The sequence below is a fragment of the Orycteropus afer genome, unplaced genomic scaffold, assembly GCF_000298275.1.
Source record: "Orycteropus afer afer isolate SDZICR_OR568_19922 unplaced genomic scaffold, OryAfe1.0 scaffold00150, whole genome shotgun sequence".
NCBI lineage: Eukaryota > Metazoa > Chordata > Mammalia > Tubulidentata > Orycteropodidae > Orycteropus > Orycteropus afer.
Window position 1 is genome coordinate 1,209,884 of NW_006921737.1, and position 20,927 is coordinate 1,230,810.

Below are 20,927 nucleotides of genomic sequence, written 5' to 3' on the forward strand. Positions count from 1 at the left end.
GATAGATATTACCGAATAGGCTTCTAGAGAAGTTGAAGCAATTCACACTCCTTCCAACAAAGTAAGTTTAGGCCTGTTCCCCCACAGCCTCGCACTCACAGTGTGCTTAATAATTTAATATTGCCAATCTGATAATATGATTAGGGAAACGTGCTCATTGTAGTCTTAATTTGCATCCTCTTATTTCGAACAAGGTTTAGGATGTTTTTCTAAGTCTAATAGCACTTTTTCATTTTTTTTTTAACTCCTAAGAAAATTTCCTGCCTCCCGAGCTCTTCCCTACGCGGCTGAGTCAGGATCCAGAACCTTGGACGCGGGACCCGAAGCTTGGCCGCCGGCGCGAAGCGCTAGGCCTGGTGTGGCCGGTCGGAAGGCGGGTGCCACCCGCAGCTCCATTTACGCCCTTTCTCTCTCTGCCGCTGAGCCCCGCCTTCAGCCCGCCTCCTGCTGCCCAGGGTGGAGCGCGTGGTCCGGTGGGCGGGGCTGCGCTGCTTGATTTATTTCAGGCGGGGAGGAGAAGGAGTCCGAGCCCGCCAGTTGGATCAGGAGCCAGCCGGTCCCGCGACTCACACTCCGCTTCCCGCAGCATGCCAGGCCCCTGCCTGCTGGCCGCGCTCTGTGGCGCGCTCCTCTGCGTCCCCGGCCTCTTCGCAGCCTCGGGTGAGTGGATCGCGCTTCCGGCCTGTCAGCGCTCCTGCTCTCGGTGCCGCTCGGAAGTTTCGCCGCGGCGTCCTCCCTCCACCTCCAAAACCCAAACCCACTGCTTTCCATCCCCACTCGAGTGGGACTGCCCCTCAGGGTTTCCAAAGCTGTGATATTTACAGAATCAGACTGTCGCGGAGCGGCTGGTGGGTTCAAATCACCGACCAGTGGGTTGGAACAGCAGACCTTTCGGTTAGCAGCCCAGCGCTTACCCACTTCTCCACCAGGGCTCCATCTCCACCTCCTCTGTTTACAAACTTCGTCTAAGCGCCGGAGCAGCGCGGAGGGGCCGCTTCTGATTGCTCTCTGGAGGAAGGAGGGATGGGCGGGCGCCGCCTCTCCAGCTGTCTCTGAGCCATTGAGTTTTAGGCAGTGATGGAGGCGCGAGCGTTGGGCTGGGCGGGGAGTCGGGACACCGAGTGACAGCCCTGCTGCCCCTAGGGATGCGGCTTACACCCAACAAAGGAATCCGCTGTGTTGGGCCTATCTTTTCCCATCTCTAAAATGAGACCATCGAACTGTGTCAGCCTCACGAACCCCTTCCACCTGGAAGATTCCAGGACTCTTGTATTGCTTCTATTATGTTGCAGCCAACTTTCCCAGCAGCTCCCTCCCAGCCCCTTCTCCGCTGGACATTTCATTGTTTTTTTTTTTTTTTTGCGTGCCCACCTGTAGGTGTCTGGTCAGATGAGGGAGGGGCTGGGGAGTCGGTGGAATGGGGTGGAGTGGGCAGGGGCTTTAGGTGGGCCAAGATGGGCTAGGAGTCTTGGGGGAGGTACTTGGAAAAGGGCTGCTTCGTGTGGGGAGTCTCCTTACTCCCTCCCTGTGGCCTTGGCCTTTTATCTCCCCTAGTCCTCCTGCCCACGCTCTGGATCAGGACAGCTGGGCTTCCTGCAAGTTGCTCATAGGGGTGCCTTGGGCGCTAGGGGCATGTGTGCTGCCCATCCTCTTCACTGTGGTGCCCTGTGTCTCCTCCAGGGCTGGGAAGGGGGTGCCTTTTGTGGGGTGAGGGCAAGAACTAACTCTTCAGGCACTCCTTCCATCTTTTCTCATAGAAACGGGGTTGACTGAGGTAAGAGGCCTCACAGCTAGGCCCAGGCTCTGTATCCTGGGACCAGGGTGACCCCAGGCCTGGAGCTGAGACTTCAAGTGCAGTCCAAACTCCCATGGACTTGGGAACTCCTGGCCGTCCCGTCCCCAGCAACCCTGGAAGAGCTCAGCCCTCAAAGTTCTTCTACTCCTGTTCTCTGTCTTCCTACTTGAGCCCTGGCAAAATGTTCCTGGGGAACTCTTCCCAAAGAGCAGGATGTTGAAATCCCAAAGGAGGTTTTTCAGAGGGTGATCTGGCTTTTACTGGAAAGGGGAAGTACCTTATCTGCCCTGCATAGGTGCCCTAGCCCTTGTCAGTATAAGGCCTTTCCAGGTCTAGCATACCTTTCACTTTACCTTCTTACTGGTGCACTGCTTTGAGCAGTATGGTGGTGGTGTGGGGAGGTGTGAGCTTGGGAGGTGCGGGAAGGAAGAGGAGTTGGACTAAGTTGGGACAGGAGTCCAGGACTCTGGCCATTCCCAAGCCTCTGTCTGTGGCAGTGTTGCTGCCTCCCAGGTCAGGGGAGGGATTTAACCTGCTATTTAAAGCCAATGACTAATAGCTCTTTGGGAGCCGCCTTAAGCTCCTGAGGCACATGCTGAGGTGGAGCTATGAGGGTTCATTAATAGTGTTCTCTTCCCTGGAGCCATGGCCTGAGCTCTCTGGGGCTTTGGGATTTCTGGAGGACCCTCCAGCCTGGAATGGGGTGACTCTGGGGGTGAGGAGAAAAGATTGCTCATGTCTTGCCTCAAATGACTGGTTTGGTCCTGGGGCCTGGAATAGCTTTTCTGAAATGCTAAGATCAACTACAGGATCTTCCCGGCCTGGCAGACCCAGTGGGCTGCAGTTCACTGCTTGGTACCAGAGTCAAGGGACTAGGGATAGGCTGGGGTGAGGTGGGTTTCAAGGAACCCATTTTGTGTGTGGAACGTGGGGCCCCCTTGGCCATCCTAATACAGTCATTCAGATCTAAAACCCAAGTGCTCATCTTATCCTCAGTGTACTCTCATTCCTCCTTCTGTGTTCTCCACCATGTCTACTAGGATACATCTATCACCCAAGCCCCCAACCATAAGCCTCTGTGTCCCCTAGCCTCCTTCCACTCTTCAGCCCTTGCTGCGTGTGTCTCTCAAATCCAGCCTTCCTCCTCACCCTCTTTGCCCTGCCTTCCTTTCTCACCAGATGCCTGTGACAGCTTCCTTGTTCTCCGGCCTCTCTCCTCACCCCTTCCAATCTGATTTCCACCCAGTAGCCAAAGGAATCTTTTTGCAGCTACAGGACGCCTCCCTACCCCAGGGGAGCCCATCAGCAGCTCTGCAGATGGGCTGTTTTCAACATTTTCCTTCCTAGAAGTGGCTTCACTGTTCTCTCCTCACAGAGAATTCACTGTGATTTTTTTTTTCCCCCATTGGTGGACAATGATGAGGAGGCTGAAGGAAGGTTAAGAACATTGGCCTGCAGGATGAAAGTCTAAGTGTGTTATTCTTAAGGTCCCTTCTAGTCTGTCCTCAACCTACCTTTCCAGCTGTGTCTGACTGTTCTCCAGTACACCATACTTTTCTATTCCATGCTTCTGCTTGTCTTCAAATGTTCTTTCCTTGTTCCCCAGCCTGGCACACTCTTACTCAGACTTACAGACCTATCTCAGATGTCCTCTCCTCTGTAAGAACTTCCATCTCCTTGCCAGAAATCAAAGGAGCTCTGGTGGCTTAGTACCAAAAAAAAAAAAAAAAAAAAAAAAAAACCAAACTTAACTGCTGTCAAGTCAGATCTGACTCATAGTGACCCCTTCTTGGGTTTCCAAGGCGGTAAATCTTTACGGAAGTAGATGGGCCAATCTTCCTTCCAAGAAGTGGCTGGTGGGTTTGAACTGCCATTCTTCTGGTTAGCAGTCAAATGCCTTAGTCAAATGCCTTAGGCTTTGATTGCTAACCAGAAGGCTGTCAGTTCAAACCCACCAGCTACTCCATGGAAGGAAGACTGGGCAATCTACTTCCGTAAAGATTTACCGCCTCAGAAACCCAAAGGGGGTCGCTATGAGTTGGAATAGACTCAGTGGCAGTGAGGTTTTATTTATTTATTTTTTTAGTTTGGCAGAAATCATACCTTCAATTGCCCCTTGTGCAGGCTGCTTCTGCAAAGCCATATAGTACTTCTTTATAATGTGTTGACCTGCCCACTTCTTTCCCATTAGCTTCTTGAGGCCTGTACTATACCCATCTTCTGTCTCAAGGCCCAGCATGCACATGGTAATTGGCCTCCAAAAAATTTACTGAATGAATGACTTCCTGTCCCTGAGTCAGGGCTGCCATTACAGGTGACTTCTGTGACTCCAGCCAGTGCCTAAATGGTGGGACCTGCCTGGTGGGCCTGGACAGTGCCCCCTTCTACTGCCTCTGCCCTGAAGGCTTCACGGGCCCCACATGCAACGAAACTGAGAAAGGTATCTGCCGTGGGCTGTGCCTGCCATTCCACACCCCTGGCTCCAGGTTGCAGGGGCTTTGACAGATGGGCTGTTCCTGAAGGGGGCAGTGGTCCCTCTCTTGTTGGCCAGCATTACCCTGGAAACTCCCAGGATGCTTCCCTTACTTGGACCGATTCACCTACATGTGCCTATCCTGTCCCCCAGGGCTCCATCAGGCAGATTTGGGTCGGGGGAGAGATAGACAGTGGAATGAGTTTAGGTGGAGGGTCCTTTTGGACTGGGCACATCTGCTGCATCCATCTCTGTCCACAACACCTGCCTGACCACTTATCCATTTTAACTGCCTCCCCAGGTCCCTGTTTCCCAAACCCTTGCCACCACAATGCCCAATGCGAGGTGACTGATGACTTGCACCGAGGGGATGTCTTCGCCCAGTACATCTGCAAGTGCCCTCGAGGTTACACAGGCATCCACTGTGAGACCAGTGAGTATTGGGCATTTACCCATAGGATGGACTTGAGCCCCAGTCCTGGTGGCACAGGCCATGTGCTGAACATATTTCCTGTGGTGAAGCTTCCTCTGGGTAGAGGGAGGGTGGGACAGAGTCTTACTGAGGCCACAAGGGGAAACAGTTCTGTTGCCCCTCTCCAGACTTCTCTCCTCTTGGCCCTCTCTCAAGGGACTGCAGGCTGGGCCCCATGTTGCTCCAGAGGAGGGAGGGATTATGGTGACCTCAGAGGTCATGGGAGTGCTGTTTCCTAGGGCAGCATGAACCAGACAACAGAACACTGGAAGCCTTGGGCTTTTTCTACCAAGAAGGTAAAACAAACATGTTTGTAATCCTTAAGGGCCCAGGAGGTTGGTAAATCAGGCCTGGGCCTTGGGATCTGACAGTTGCTAGCCCAGATCTAAACCATGGCCTCATCATAGAGCTTGGGGAGGAGGAGCAGCCTGGGCAGTGGCTGGGTGTCCACTCACTATTGGGCTGTCAGAGGCCCAGCATGTGCAGAGGGGCTGACCCTGCTTGGCTAGCTACTCAGCCACATAATGGCCCTGGGTGGGTGCCCAGTGACATGGCTGGCCACGGCTCTGCATGCTGTCCTCTGTCCTGGACTCACTGGAGTCTTTCCCATCCTGTGCTCCCATCCAAACAGGAAGCCTCTTCAGCTGCTCTGGGGTGGGTGGCTCCCACATCTGGGCCCAGGGATGGGTGGAGAATAGGGGATGGGGTTCCAGGTTCCTGAAGCAGGCCATAAACATCTCTGGCTGGGGGCCAGGCAGTCTTGTTCCAGGAGATGTGGGGATGGACTCGCTGGTTTGTGGAGGGAAGAAGGCTGGGGCTGGCTGAGTGGGAAACGGAGCCCTGGGGGAGAACAGGTAAGGGACACCCTTTCTCTCAGAGGAGGTGACACTGAGGGCCTGTGCCTTGGGCTCCAGGCTGAGGCCAGCTGTGTTTGAGATCCTGAGTACATGGGTGCGTATGGGAGTAGTGAGGGGCCTGCTGTGACAGACAGCCTAGGGTGGGGCAAGATGGGCTGACTAGTTACTGTGCTCAGAGTAGGGGTAACCATGGGTATACCTTAGCTGGAATTACCCACCAAGCCACCTTCAGGCTCTTTGGCCCAAGGTTTGCCCAGGCTGTGTATGGCGGCACCTGGGCAGAAGGCAGGAGGTGACCACACAGGCAGGACCTTTGATTGTTTTATAGAGTGCTTTCTGGAGCCAACAGGTCCAAAGAATGCACATTTGGGCCCTTCTGTATGGCTCCATAAGGATTTCTGGTGGCGTAGTGGTAAGGCATTTGGCTGTTAACCAGAAGGTTGGCAGTTCAAACCCACCAGTTGCTCCATGGGAGGAAGATGAAGCAGTCTACTTCCGTAAAGATTTATAGCCTTGGAAACCCAACTGGGGTTGCTATGAGTTAGAATCAACTCGACGGCAGTGGGTTTGGTTTTTTGGTTTAGGTATGGACTCCTGGAGGCAGACGATTCAGCTCTCTGCTCAGGCCCTGAGCACCTCTGATCCTGGGCTTGCGGCTTCAGCTCTTTGTGTCTTACCCTCTGCATGAGCTTGGGCTGCCTGAGGGTACTTAGCAAGGGCAGATCTGCCCCTGGGTTCTCTGCCTGCAAGGGATCCCTGGGGGATGAGAGAGGAGGCTTGGCCCATTGGTGGACCTGATAGCTGGCCTGAAACCCCTTCTCCCAATCTGGTACCGCATCACCACATAACTAGGGCGGTGGTGAGGGTGGCAGTCACAGGCAGCTGGGCCGGGACCAGCAGGTAGAAGGAGCAGAGGGTACCAGAGAGAAAAGAATGATATTCATGTCCCACCCCAAAACTTCTGCCAGTGGGATTCTAGAAAACTCTAGGCACATTTGCTTATTTATGTACAGTGCACTTACTGTTCACTGCTGTCTGGGGCACCCCTTCACTTGAAGACCCCCACCTCCTGGGAAAGCCAGGTGTTGGGGGGTGAGAAAGAGGGGTTTACACTGGTATTCTTTCCTACCACTCGATCCCCGACACTAGAATAATGCTGCCAGGGCCCTGTAGGAACGAGGCTCCACTGACCAATCATGGCAGTCCCATGAATGCCGGCCCAGCCTGCATCCTCCTTGGAGCTCTGGGTCTGACTGGTCCATGACTGCCAACTTCTCTCTCTCATCCCTACCTCAGCTTTACTGTGCCTTCTCATGGTCTCCCTTTTGTGCATCATCCATGTTACCCCTTTGTGGTCCTTGCTCTGGGGGAAGGCTCTGAGGTTTTCTCTGGCTCTGGGTCCAGACAGAGGCCACCCTGCCTTACTTTCTTGTCTTCTGGGTCCCCCCTCGCCCTGGCACCTGCAGGTGGAGCCTGACTGCTGTCTTCTCTTCCAGGCTGCACCATGCCGCTGGGCATGGAGGGGGGTGCCATCGCTGATTCACAGATCTCTGCTTCCTCGGTGTACTTGGCCTTCATGGGTCTGCAGCGCTGGGCTCCGGAACTGGCCCGCCTGCACCGCACAGGCATTGTGAATGCCTGGACAGCCAGCAACTATGACAGAAACCCCTGGATCCAGGTGTGGACAAGTGACTGCCAGGCCTCGTGAGGGATGGCCCTTGGGCTGACTGATAGAGGGCTTGCTTGGCCATGGAGGGGAGAAGGTGGGATGAGTGGGCCTGCATGGGAGAGCCACTGGGGGTGGGGCATGGTTCATAATGGATCCAGGTGGCAATGCAGCAGGTGCTCACAGGTGAAGGGAGAGGTGTGTGTGTCTCGTAAGTAGAAGGCAGCCTTGGGGGGCCTGGATGCAGGGAGAACAGACCCCGGTCTGTGGCAGGCACTGCTTGTCCTGAATTAGGGGGCCTTGCCCCTCCTTGTGTACTTCCATGGGCACTGGGCCCAGAGTCCTGCAAGGAACATATGAGAAAGTCCCCTGCCAGGGCAACATGCTACCTCCTTTGTTCTGCTTGTGTTTTTCCCCCTCAGTTGGGGGAGTACTGGGGGTAGGTTGGTCTGGACCCTAGATGGAGAGAACTTGGGAGACAAGAGTACTGCTCTCTTTGGTCCCCGTCCAGGTGAACCTGCTGCGGAAGATGCGGGTGACGGGCGTGGTGACACAGGGCGCCAGCCGTGCGGGCAGTGCTGAGTACCTGAGGACCTTCAAGGTGGCTTATAGCCTCGATGGGCGCAAGTTCCAGTTCATCCAGGATGCAGAGGGGCTTGGAGACAAGGTGGGGCTTGGTGGAGCCCTAAAGGAGGACTGTGGTCAGCACCCCTTGGGGCTTTAATGCCGTCTGAGGGGCCCCAATGAGGGGAGGGTACCCTGGTCCATTAGCTATGAGGTGGGCTTTCAGGTGTGTCTTGGTTCTCAGAACTTAGGAAACCCAGATTGTGCCCTTGTGCTGTGGTTGTAAGTAGTAGTTCTGTTTTATAGATAAAGGGAATGAGACTCAAAAAGGTAAAATGGCCCGTTGAGGGTGGTGGTAGAGCTGAGGTGCATTCTGTGAGCCTCCAGGGCCACCATGTACAGTTGTGCAGGTTATACACTGCTCACAAACACATTACCAAGTTGGTACCGTTCACATTGTAGACAGCATATGTTTCATATACCAGAAAATAGTCATGATGAAGTATGTTGAGTGCAGAATACCTTTCTCTAATTTGCACAGAAGCATCCTACAGGTTAGAGGTAGCTCTCTGAAAAAGACAGCCTTGTGCCTAGGACCCCATGATGACCAAGGAGGATATCAAACCAAACTTACTGCCATCAAGTCGATTCCGACTCACAGTGACCCCCATTGGGTTTTCAAGGCAATAAATCTTTACAGAAGTAGATTGCCCCATCTTCCTTCTGAAGAGTGGCTGGTGGATTTGAACCACCAGCCTTCTGGTTAGCAGTCAGATGTCTGAGGAGTGTACCACCAGAGCTCCTTAAGGAGAATAAAGAAAGGGAATCTGTGTTGGGGCTGTGGGAAGGCCAAAGGAAGGGCTGATACCCAAGCTCCTGCTAACTCTGCTAAGTCCCTCCCAGCTTCACCTCATTGCCTTTGAGAGCTGAAGAGGAAGGTGAGGCAACCCCAGGAAGTGGGACTACCCACACTGACTGATTCCCTTAATCCGCCTGTCCTTCCTAGGTGTTTGTGGGTAATGTGGACAACAATAGCCTGAAGATGAACCTGTTTGACTTCCCTCTGGAGACACAGTATGTGAGACTGGTCCCTGTGGTCTGCCGCCGGGGCTGTACCCTCCGCTTCGAGCTCCTTGGCTGTGAGTTGAATGGTGAGTGCCGGGGGCTGTGGCCACTCCTAGGACATGGTCTACCCTGCTTCTACTTTTCTCAGCCAAGCTGAGCTGGATAGGCAGCGGTAAGGCCCAGGAACCTAGGCTAACACACAGACAGGAGATGCCCACTAGAGTATTTGTCCTCTGCCACCCTGTGGCCCTGGGCATCATAGCTAGTAGGAGAAAAAAGACATTATAGGCCATTAATCCTTGGATTACAAATGAGTTCTATTTCTGATTTGTATGTAAGTTGGAATAATTAGGTAAGGTTTGTACATAACATCAGTTGGTTAAATGTCTGTCTTAGTATATAGTATACCTTCTTATGCATAAGAAAAACATTAAAGAAATACTTCTAAATACACTAAAACATTTTTAACCCTAAAAATGCAATTAATGATGGTGTTTTGACATGCATCACAAAGTAGCGCCTGTTTGTTATTATGAACCATTGTACGTACCATTAGTTCATTGAGTTGATTCCAGCTCACGTGACTCCCTTATCTGCAGAATAGAACTGTGTTTCATAGGATCTTCAAGGCTGTGATCTTTCACAAGCAGATTGCCAGAGCTGCCTTCTGAGTTGCCTCTGGGTAGATTCGAACCACCAACCTTTTGGCTTATAGTCAAAGTGCTTAACCATTTGTGCCACCTGGGAACTCCTTTAATATCTGTACTGAAAAAAGCAAAAATCAAACTCCTTGCTGTCTAGTTGATTCAGACTCATAGAGACTTCTTAGGACCGAGTGGAACTGCCCTGTGGGGTTTCCAAGCCTGTACTCTTTACAGAAGCAGACGGGACACATCTTTCTCCCATAGAGCAGCTGGTGGGTTCAAACTTCTGACTTTTCATTTAGCAGCCAAGTGCTTAACCACTATGCCACCAAGGCTCCTTTAACATCAATAGAAGTGCACAATAAATATTGATGTGTGAATGAATGAGGAAACTGAGGCTTAGATTATTTGTTGTTTATTGAGGGCACACAGTTGGTAGGCATTAAAGCTTTGACTAGATCCCTGGGCTTCTAACACCCACTCCTCCAGTGCTTTCCCTCATAAATGTCCTATAGTTTTCATTCGAGAGACACATGGTGGCTTCTAGGGCCGTAGGTCTGAAACTGGTGCTTCCTGCTGCCCTTTCCAGGGAGATTCTCTGATGAAGAGATGGGAAAAGCAGAAATGAACAGATTTCAGCTGAGCTAGGAAAATCTCAACACTGACTAACTTGAGGAGCCCACAGTGTCTCAGCAGCTCTACTCTATCCTGGCTCAGCCAAGCTTTCTTCTGGAGGGCTGTGTATTTCCCTTCCTTTGCAGCCATAGTGCCACCTGCTGGCAACATGTGGAACTGCAGGGCTCACTAGGCGGAACTGAGGAGCAGACGTGGCTAGCCTGTCTTGCTTGTCTTAGCCAAGACCTGCATTCCTGTGCCCCCTTTTCTCCTCTGTTTTCCCATTCCAGAGACTACCCAGTACCATTCAGAACTGAGTTCTCTGCCTGGCTGGATTTAGTCTTTTTATGTTTGGTGTGGCAGATTTGTGTGTTAACTTGGCTGGGCCTGATTGAGTGGCTGGGCAGCTGGTGGTAGTTATTCCCCATGATGAATCAGCTCCATGGTGGGATCTACCACACGCAGCTGAGTAGCTGCCTTAGGGAATGTGGTCTGCTTCCCGTATATAAGCAGCAGCTTTGGGAATGGTCTCTAGCTTATGGCACGCTTGGACCCTGCATGTAGCCCGTGTTGTTTAGCAGCTTGCTGTGCTCTGCCGACCTTGGCACTTACAGTGGACTTAAATTAATGGCTTGCTGTGTGGTTTGGTAACATTGGGACTGTGCATTTTTACTTGTCAACCTTGGGTTTGTCAGCTTCAGTAGCCAGTAGCTGTCTGAGTAAAGAAATGCCTCTAGCTCCAGTGGGCCAGTAACAGGAGGCAGAACTGGACGCCAAGGTGGAGGGGCTTTCACACAGCCCATAGAGCCTGGCACTTTGAACTTGGACTTAAAGCCTCCTGCTTAACTGTGAGAGAATAAACTGTTTGTTAAGGCCATCCCATTTGTGGTATATTCTTGTTAGAGTAGCACTAGGTAACCAGAACTGAATTTAACTTAATTCAGTGTATTTGTGTGTTCCCTCTCCTAGGCTCACTGCCTTTTAAGTCTCACCATTTAAGTGGTGAGTAAAAGATTGCCTTCTGCTAAGAGGTCTTCTAGGCAAATGGTGGTTAAGCACTTGGCTGCTAACTGAACGGTGGTTTGAACCTACCAGCCACTCTGTGGGAGAAAGATGTGACAGTTTGCTTCTATAAAGAATAAAACAAAAAACAAACTCACTGTTGTTGAGTCGATTCCAACTCATAGCAACCCCTCCTTGGGTTTCTGAGGTGGTCTCTCTGTGGAAGTAGATTGCTCAGTCTTCCTTCTGAGGAGTGGCTGGTGGGTTTGAACTACCAGCCTTCTGGTTAGCAGTCAAATGCTTTAGGCACTATGCCCCCAGAGCTCCCCTATAAAGATTACAGCCCTGGAAACCCTGTGAGGCAGTTCTACTCTGAACTATAGGGTCACCATGAGCTAGGATTGACTCAGAGACAATGAATGGTAAAGGTCCCTGGGTGGCACAAATCGTTTGTTCTTAGCTACTAGGCTCAGCATTGGTAGTTCAGACCCGCTGAGCAGAAAGGCCTGGTGAACTATTTGCATAAGATTGCATCCAAGAAAGCCTTGTGCAGCAATTCTACTTTGTAGCACGTGGGCTTGCCATGAGTCACAATTGGCTTGGTAAAGGACAGAACCAGGTCTGTGAGAGCTCACCCTGTGTCCTCTTCCTGGAGGCCCATGCCTCCTACTGTGGTGGTCTGAAGCCTTTGGCTTGAGAATTACCTTCATGACCTGTTAACAGCTGATGCCCTCGTAAGGCCAAGAGTGGGAGAACCTCAGAAAATTGAAGTGAAGCCACTCTGCCTACTTCTTCTAGGACAGGGCCTCCTTTCCCAAGTAGGCATTCCAGCTGGCTGGAGAAAGAGAGTGTATGTGTGTATGTGTATGTTTGTGCATGTGTCTGGGGCAGAGGTCTGGGTATCCCTGGGTATCCACAGAGGCACTGGTGGCCTGCACCAGGATTCCTCTTCCCAGGCTCTGGGTCCTTATGTATTAGGCTGGGTTCTCTAGAGAAGCAAAACGAGTAAAGCTTATAGATACAGAGACATATAGAGAAAGAGAAATTTATCTTAGGAAAATGGCTCACACACTTATAGAAGCTGGCAAGTCCCAAGTTCTTGGATCAAACGTCAAGCTGGAGGTGTTTCCCGACTCACACAGCTGCAAGGGCTGACGAGCTCAAGGTTGGCAGGAAGTATACCAGCTGTTGACTCTAACAAATGACGAATCCAAGATCTCCAGGCCGAGTGGTGCATTGTTTGCTCACAGACAGTTGTAGGCAGCAAAACAGGATCCTGATCCACAGAAAAGTGTCTCTTTTCTCAGGATGTCCATAAATACATTGGAAGCAGGCTATACCCCTAGGGAAACTCTTTTTCAGTGGATTGGCTGCTCAAAACATATACATCCAATCCCGTCATGGGAATAATCTGCATCACAACTGCTTAAACCCCACAGAATTGTGGTCCAGCCAAGTAGACACACAGGTCCAACTATCACACTTGGTGAATTGATTATTTAATTCAATGGATATTTATTAAGATGTTTATTAAGCTGTGCACCCAGCTCTAGGGAACAATATAGGAGAGATCCCTGATGCCATGTCTTGTATTCCAGTGAGGGAGACCAACTTGAGACAAGGGAAGAAATAAGTGAAAGACCAGATAATGCTTAAAAGCTATGAAGGGAAAACTAGGGATTGACTGTGGGGTGTGGGGAGTGGAGGAGGAAAGGAGACTCTGGGAATGCTTTGGTGGGATGGCCTTGAATGAGGGTGACTTAGTGGGAGCCATGGACCGCTAGAAGAACAAACAAATCTGTCCTGGAAGAAGTGCAGCTAGAATGCTCTTTAGAAGCAAGAATGGCCAGACTTTATCTCACTTACTTTGGTCATGTTATCAGAAGGGACCAGACCCTGGAGAAGGATATCATGCTTGGTAAAGTAGAGGGTCAGTGAAAAAGGGGAAGACCCTCAACAAGATGGACTGACACAGTGGCTGCAATGATGGGCTCACACATAGCAAGGATTGTGAGGCTGGTGCAGGACCGGGAACAGTGTTTCATTCTGTTGTACATAGTGTTGCTATGAGTCAGAGCTGACTTAACGGCACCTAACAATAATAGCCATGGAAGAAGCTTGGAAAGAGTGTTTCAGGCAGGGGGGGAATCAGTGAGTGCAAAGGCCCTGGGGTGTGCTGAAGGGTAGAAAGAAGGCCATTGGGGCTGGAGCCTAGACAGTGAAGAGAACTTGATGGGTGCTGAGGCTGTAGAGGTGGTGGGGGCCAGACCAGGCAGGGTCTTGTGAACCATTTTGAGTTTTGTATCTTTATCCAGAGACAAGTGGTAGCCATTATTTGGGGAGTGCTAATAGGACTAGATTCGATTTGTTTCTAGAAAGTTCTTTTAGGCAATGGGAGAATGGGGCAGAGGGCTCAGGGGAGACTTGTGGGAAATTATAGACTCAACCATCTCAGAGGTGATGCCAGCTTGGACTAGGATTGGTGGATTCATCGAAGTGAGTGGATTAGAGTCCTCTACTCAAAGGATCAGCGGTACCAGCATCATACCCAGATGTGTGTTAAAAATGCAGATTCCCTGCCCCATGTTAGACCTGCTGAAACAGAATCCTCCTTTTTATAAGACATCAGATGGTCTGTGAGAAGCACTATAATAGTACCTCCTAATTTTACACATGGAGAAACTGAGGCCTATTGAGGAGAAGGGACTTCCTAGGGTCACATAGCATAGTGCCTAAGGCACTTGACTGCTAACCAGAAGGCTGGTGGTTCAAACCCACCAGCCACTCCTCAGAAGGAAGATGGGGCAATCTACTTCCGTAGTGATACTGTCTCGGAAACCCAAGGAGGGATCACTATGAGTCAGGTCTGACTCGATGGCACATAACAACAACAGGGTCACATAGTGAATGATGGAAGCAGCCTCCAGCGAGGAGTCCTGGCCCTTGTCCCAGAACCCTTCTCAATTGTATTTTACCTGGAAAGCTGTCTAACTTCCTGGAGAGGCCTGGAGTGATAGGGGAATGAATGGAGGTATATGATCTATAGAAGGGTCCACCTGGAGCACATGATGAATTGACAATGTCCTCTGCAAAGCCCAGGCTTTAGGCTGTCTCAGTCAGGCTCTCTACAGGTCTGGAGCCAAGAGACAAGCCACTTCCCAGCCCAGTTGCCAGTCTTTGTGGGAGAAGGGTGGTGGTTACCTGGTGCAGCATGGTCATCAGGAACTGGTGGTGCCATTGGTAGGCAACACACAAGAGGCAAATATCTTTAATGGCAAAGGTACAAGCAGCTGGGGAGACAGTGAGATAAAGCCTCCTCCCAGGACTCCACACAAATTCCCCAGAGGGACAGGCAGTCAAGGTATGAGGATTCTGCCAGGCGTGAACACACCCATCATTGTCTTGGGAGGTCATGTGATCACTTAACCAGGTGCAGATGATTAGTACAGAACAGCACACACATTCCTGAGTGTTTGGGGTGGGCGAAGGGAAATGAAGGTCAGCTCCTCAGGAGCAGCCCTCCCAGGTCTCCCAAACCCCAGAAAGATTGATTGAGTGAATGAGAGAGACTCTGTGGTAGACACTGAGGGAGGGGCTGCTGGGGATGGACACAGGATCCTGAGCCCCCAGCAGTTCTCTGAGTTGTTGACCAGGAGCTACTGGAGGGTGGGAATGCCATCTTCATCATCACCGGGTCACCAGGTCACCCTTCTTGTGTTAGGGTGGAGTGTGTGGATGGTGGAGATAACATCAAGGTGTGGCATGGTGCTTAGAAGTTTGTGTGTGTATCACGTGGGCACAATGCCTTAATGTCTTTTGGCCTTAGTTTTCTCATCTGTGGTATAGGGTTTGTAATACCTACTTAAAACACTTTTTGTGGTAGATCAAATGAGTTTATTAGGAAGCACTGAATAAAGAAATGGTTGGGTTTGCCATAAGTTAGAATTAACTTGGTGGGTTTGATTTTAGGTTCTTGGGTGGGAGTTCTGGTGGCATAGTGCCTAAGGCATTTGACTGCTAAGCAGAAGGCTGGTGGTTCAGACCCACCAGTCACTCCTCGGAAGGAAGACTGTGCAGTCTACTTCCATAGAGATACTGCCTCAGAAACCCAAGGAGGGGTTACTATGAGTTGGAAACGACTCCACGGCAGTGAGTCTGGTTTTTTTGGTTTGGGTGGTACATGTGGTTTGCTCTTGGCTACTAACTGAAAGGTTGGTGATTTGAACTCACCCAGTGGTACCATGGAAGAAAGGTCTCGTGATATGCTTCCATTATGATCATAGCCATTGGAGCTCAGTTTTACTCTAACACATGGGGTCACCATAGTTTGGTTTTAGCTTATTATGTTCTTGATGACACCCCTAGGATGCGGCAGTGTAGCTACAGTTGCATCATAGAGAAGTGCTGTGAGTCCAGAGAAGGGAGAAGTTCTACCTAAGTGAGGTGATCAGGACAGGCTTCCTGGAGGGAGGTGTCTTATAAGTCAGACCTTGAAGTGGGTGGGAAGTGGTGGAGCAGGGGCTTCCCTGGTGCTGAGTTAGAAGAGTGGTGGGTGGGAGGTCTTGTGTGATCTGTGAGGGGTCATTTGGAGTTGGGGGTGGGAGCTGAGACTGTTGGCTGAGGTGAGGAGAGGACAGAGAGGGTGTTGGTGAGTCAGACAGTGAGAACCATTGGCTGGGAGAGGCAGAGGGACCTTCTTTCTGTCGTCCCAGAGGATGTCAGGGACGGATCGGGACACACAGAACTTCTTCCCTTTGATGCCCTATGCCCACACGCTGGGGAGCCTGTGAATCCCAGTATCTGGTGACAGCCCTCCTTGCTGGCAGGATGCTCTGAACCCCTGGGCCTGAAGGACAACACCATCCTCGATAAGCAGATCACAGCCTCCAGCATCTTCAAGACCTGGGGCTTGAATGCCTTCAGCTGGCATCCCTCCTATGCACGCCTGGACATGCAGGGCAAGTTCAACGCCTGGACTGCTCAGAGCAACGATGCCTCGGAGTGGCTGCAGGTGGGGCCAGGCCTTCCAGGGTGTGGGGCTGGGGTTGGCTGGGGTCAGGAATCTTTGACCTGTGCCCTGCCCAGGCTTCTGCTCCCTAAGAGGGTTTCTAAAAGCCTTGTTTTTCTCTGACTTTCCTCTTTCTTCCCCCCACATGCCCCACCTTTCTCCTGATCCTGTAACTGCAGAGGGAGTGAGATGGGGGCAGGAGCGCAGTGCTGTTTCCACCAGGGCGCTGAGGTGGAAAAAGAGAGAATGTGTGTGTGTGTGTCTGTGTGGTTAGGGGTACAGCCACCTCCTTTAGCTGCCCTAATAAGGCTTAGCCCACAGCCAGCAAGACAGGAGAGGGGAGGGAGACTTGACTGGTCTCCCTCAGGACTCTCTCAGGACTTCTACCTGAGAGAAGAGCAGTTATTCTGATAGTGTTGAGTTATCAGAAGTAAGACAGCTGTAAGACAGCTCTTGGATTTGGTTGAAGCTGGAAACCAAAAAAGCCAAACTTAACTGCCATTGAGTAGATTTGGATTCACAGCGACCCCTATTGGGTTTCCAAGGCAGTAAATCTTTACAGAAGTAGACTGCCTCATCTTTCCTCTGCAGAGCAGCTGGTGGGCCCAAACCACCAACCTCTTGGTTAGCAGCCAAATGCCTTAACCACTGCATCACCAGAGCTCCTTTGGAAACACACAAGACTCACGGAAAACTCATTTTATAGAGGAGGAAACTCAGTCCCGGCAGGATTAGGAGTTGCCTGAGTCTTATGTGCTGGTTGGCAGTGAGTTGGGTTTGGAACCTAGGTCTTGGGGTCTGCTTGTCCAGGGGCAGCTGGCAGTTTCCCAGGATGGTCAGAGATGAGCTGAGGAGATGGACCGGTCTGTCTGTAGGTCCCCAGGAGCCCACTGGCTACCTTACTTTGCACTCCCTTAGTACCAGTAAGGTACTAAGGGAGCTCTGGTAGCATAGTGGCTAAGATACTTGCCTGCTAACCAGAAGGCTGGCGGTTCAAACCCACCAGCCACTCCTCGGAAGGAAGGTTGGGCAATCCTACTTCCGTAGTGATACTGCCTCGGAAACCCAAGGAGGGGTTGCTATGAGTCGGGTTTGACTCGACGGCACATAACAACAACAACAACAGTACCAGTATAAGGCTTTGGACAGCCCTGCACATCCTTCAGAGCAGTTAATTCCCATATAGATTGTGGGATCTCCTGACTGTTCTTATCATACCCCAGTGTAGTTTTAAGGCAGGACTGGGATTGACGTTGGCCACTGAGCTTCATCTGCAGTGAAGTGCCTAGCACTGTATCTGGTAAAGTAGGTTATATTATTTATGCCCATTTTAGAGGTGAAAAAACTGAGGTCAGCCAAGTGAAGTAGTTGGGATTTGATTACTGGTGTGTCTGCCTCTTTCCACTGTAGTGGAAATGATCTAGGAAAAGAAATGGATCTCTTGTAGATTGACCTGGGTTCCCAGAAGCGGGTGACAGGCATCATCACCCAGGGGGCCCGTGACTTTGGCCACATCCAATATGTGGCAGCGTACAAGGTGGCCTACAGTGACGATGGCAAGAACTGGACTGAGTATAAGGAGCGTGGGGCCGTGGACAGCAGGGTGAGTGTCTGTCTGTCTGCTGCCCTCCCTTTGCCTCTCCTGGGTACGCAGGGGACTGACCTGGGGCTCTGGGAGGAGGGGGTAGGGCTGGGGCTGGGGCCCTCCTGACACCCCCTCTCCTTCCAGATCTTCCCCGGCAACTCAGATAACAACTCGCACAAGAAGAATGTGTTTGAGACGCCTTTCAAGGCCCGCTTTGTCCGTGTGTTGCCCGTGGCCTGGCACAACCGCATCACCCTGCGCATGGAGCTTCTGGGCTGCGAGTTGTAACCCACTCTGCTACTTGCTGGAGGGACTGGTCAGGCTGTGAGGGTGTGGGGAGGATCAGCCCCTTCTCCCCTTCAGTGGGCCATCACGCCCTCCGCCTCCTGCTGATTGTAGCCAGAGCAGGGGTCAGGGAGGGGCTGGGGTATTAGGAGGAATTGCCAGGCAGTTCCCATCACCTCCCTGCCTCATACTGACCCTTAACCTCCCACAAACCCCCAGGGTAGGGGTCTTCCCTCATGCCACCCTATTTTCTTAGGCACTACAGGAGTTGAGTGGGTCTGGTGTAGACAGCAGGGGCCCAGGAGGGGATGTGGGTTACCCATACATTTCCACCTCCCTGGTCCCTGACACTGGTGGACTCTAGAAGGGCCTTGTGTCCTCCCCAGCCTCTGCCCACACTACATACCCCCAAGCACCAGAGGAAGGCTCCAGGCGCCAGGCTGGAGATAATACTCCCACAATCCCCAGAGACTGGAGGCCACCTACCCTCCCCCCCTTACTTTCCCCCTTATCTTCCTGGAGACTTCTCTTGACCCTTGTCCTGAAGCCTAGTAAGAGACAGAGCGGGTGAGGTGGCTCTCTGGAGAGAGCGTTGTGGGGGGAGATGGGGTGGCTGGGCTAGGGGAGGGCACCTCTGTGCTGGTTCTTCACCCGGAGTACACAGGCAGCTTCCAAAATATATTTATATTATCCACTGGGACTCTTGCTGTGGTTTGGTTTATCATTGCTTCGTGGTAGTGAGTTTGGGTTTGTGCTGCTTTCTTCATCCTCAGTTCTACCTGAGCCCCAACCTTCTTTGTGTTTCCTGCCCAACTACAAATAGCTTAACAGCAGCAGGAGGGAGGAGACCATTGGGTTTTCCTAGTGGATTGCCAGGAGTCACTGAGTGGTGTAACTAGTTATCCACTCACCTACTAACGGAAAGGTGGGCAGTTTGACTCTATCCAGAGGTGCCTCAGAAGAAAGGCCTGGCCATCTGCTTCTGAAAAATCATCCATTAAAAACCTTACGGGCACAGTTCCCTGAGACTCACAGAGTTACCATGAGTTGGAGTCAGCTTAATGGCAACTGTTTTTTTTTTATCGGAAGGTCAGACTTCCAAGTTACAGAGGTGTGCCCTCTTCCCCTCAGTGCCCCTGCATCCCAGGGGACTTGAGAGCCCAGAGCTGTTGTCCCAGGGTATGCCTGGCACAGAGGCTATCTTCACCAAGTCACGTTCTGCCTTTGCTCCCACACCAGGAAGATAGGCTGCCCAGTTTCCTCTTCTGCAGTTTCCATTTTGTCTGCCACTGGAGCAGTGGGCTGGAGAAATTATTAGAAACAACGTGGGCTGCTCCCAGGAGGCCCTGGGGGTGGGGGGCAGTGTGGAATGGGGAAGGGGGCTGAGGCTTTGCAAGTGAGTACACTCGGAGGCCACTGGCCTGTTCAGGGCTGGAGGACAGCTCTGCCCTCCCCCATGAAGGGCCTGTTGGGAAGTGGCCAGTAGGTGGGGCAGAGAAGGCCAGAGCCCTGGGGATCTGGGATGGGGGCTAGCCAATAGAGAAGGGACTGACTTGATGGGAAAGGGGCTTAAGAAGCCACTGTAGTATTGGAGGTTTGGGATACAGGGTGAATTTTTTGGACCAAACTTTGAGAGCCAATATGGGATATGCTGCTAAGCAGCAGCAGGGGGTCTGGCCAAATAGCTATGGAGAGAGGGTGAGGGTTTGCTGGAACCTCATCAGGGAAATCAGTCTGGAAGTGGCTCCTTCTTGAGGGCTGTTGGTGCCAGGGCTTCTTGGCAGGGCAGGGATAGAATAAAAGGCGCAGGCCTTTGAAATGAGGGTGGGAGGGTCCCTGTCCCTGGGGCTCACCCCATCTGTCTCAGCTCTCCTTGGAGCTGAGTGGAACTCCCTTCTGGAGCACTCCTACCCCCAACCCTGGTTCTGATCTCCCCTGGGACTAGCAGACAGCAGGGGAGGCACCTCTTCCCAACTACTCTGGCTCTGGGATGGGCCTGTCTCCCAGTAACTGAAGCTATGGCCTGGCTGGAACCCAGGAGTTCTGCTCTGCCAGTGGGGCAGCTGAGCCCAGGGGAGTCAGGCTTGAGCTTCAGTCCCATCAGTCAACTTGTCCCTACTCAAATACATTGAGTAATTTCTGTGGACCAGTCTCATCGGACCCCTGGCTTTTCAGGCTTGTGGGCAGTGGCCACAAGGCCTTCACCTGGGCAGGAGACACAAGATGATGCTGGAATCACTAAAGCCACCTCACTCCATTCCTCCTCTCACCTTTTCAGCTTTAGAAGTCTTGGCTATGCATGACCTTTCAGAAAGTTCCACTCCTAGGACCCTGCTTTGGTTCTCTAGTGCCGCTCGAGAAGATTTGTGGTTTCTAGATACCACAAATGGGTGGTCTTAATAAATGGATTTATTTTCTTACAGTTTAGGAGGCTAGAAGTCTGAGTTCAAAGTGCCAGCTCTAGAGGTTGGGTGAAGGCCCCTCAACCTTAGGCTTTAGCCCTGCCTCTTGCTCCTGGCCCACTGGAACTAGAGGTGTCTTTTCACTCAGGTAGCTGCTGGCTGCTGAGGCTGACACACCCAAGGTCAACTAATAAAATAGCACAGTCCCAATATTACCAAACAACATGGCAGGCCACTAGTTCAAGTCCAGAGACAGTCCCAAGATTGGCAGGAAATACGACAGGCTGCTAAATGAATACTTGACTATATGCAGGGTCCAAGTACGCCAAAAAGCTGGAGGACCTTTCTTAAAACTTCTTACAGACTGGAAGCAGACCACATCCCTAAGGCTGTTCTGGTAGAGTCCACCATGGAGCTGATCACCAATCTCATGAGGAATAACCACAGACATCTGCCCAGCCACTCAAAACCAGGCCCAGCCAAGGTGACCAAAC

At 51.7% G+C, this 20,927-nt stretch overlaps 1 protein-coding gene across 1 annotated transcript; it reads left to right on the top strand.

Annotated features, from left to right (window-relative positions):
* Positions 1-587: 587 nt before the first annotated feature.
* On the top strand, positions 588-18,034 carry MFGE8 (milk fat globule EGF and factor V/VIII domain containing). Its single transcript, XM_042781683.1, has 10 exons — positions 588-660; positions 4,110-4,235; positions 4,570-4,701; positions 7,094-7,275; positions 7,775-7,930; positions 8,834-8,978; positions 9,806-9,808; positions 15,980-16,164; positions 17,609-17,764; positions 17,891-18,034. The coding sequence occupies exons 1-10, from the start codon at positions 588-590 to the stop codon at positions 18,032-18,034; spliced, it is 1,302 nt and encodes a 433-aa protein (XP_042637617.1).
* Positions 18,035-20,927: the final 2,893 nt, after the last annotated feature.

Excerpts from the sequence above, each read along its gene's own strand:
- MFGE8 (XM_042781683.1), top strand. The coding sequence starts at position 588 with ATGCCAGGCCCCTGCCTGCTGGCCGCGCTCTGTGGCGCGCTCCTCTGC. Across the intron at positions 661-4,109 it reads CGGCCTCTTCGCAGCCTCGG|GTGACTTCTGTGACTCCAGC; the intron begins GTGAGTGGATCG and ends CTGCCATTACAG. Across the intron at positions 7,276-7,774 it reads ACAGAAACCCCTGGATCCAG|GTGAACCTGCTGCGGAAGAT; the intron begins GTGTGGACAAGT and ends GTCCCCGTCCAG.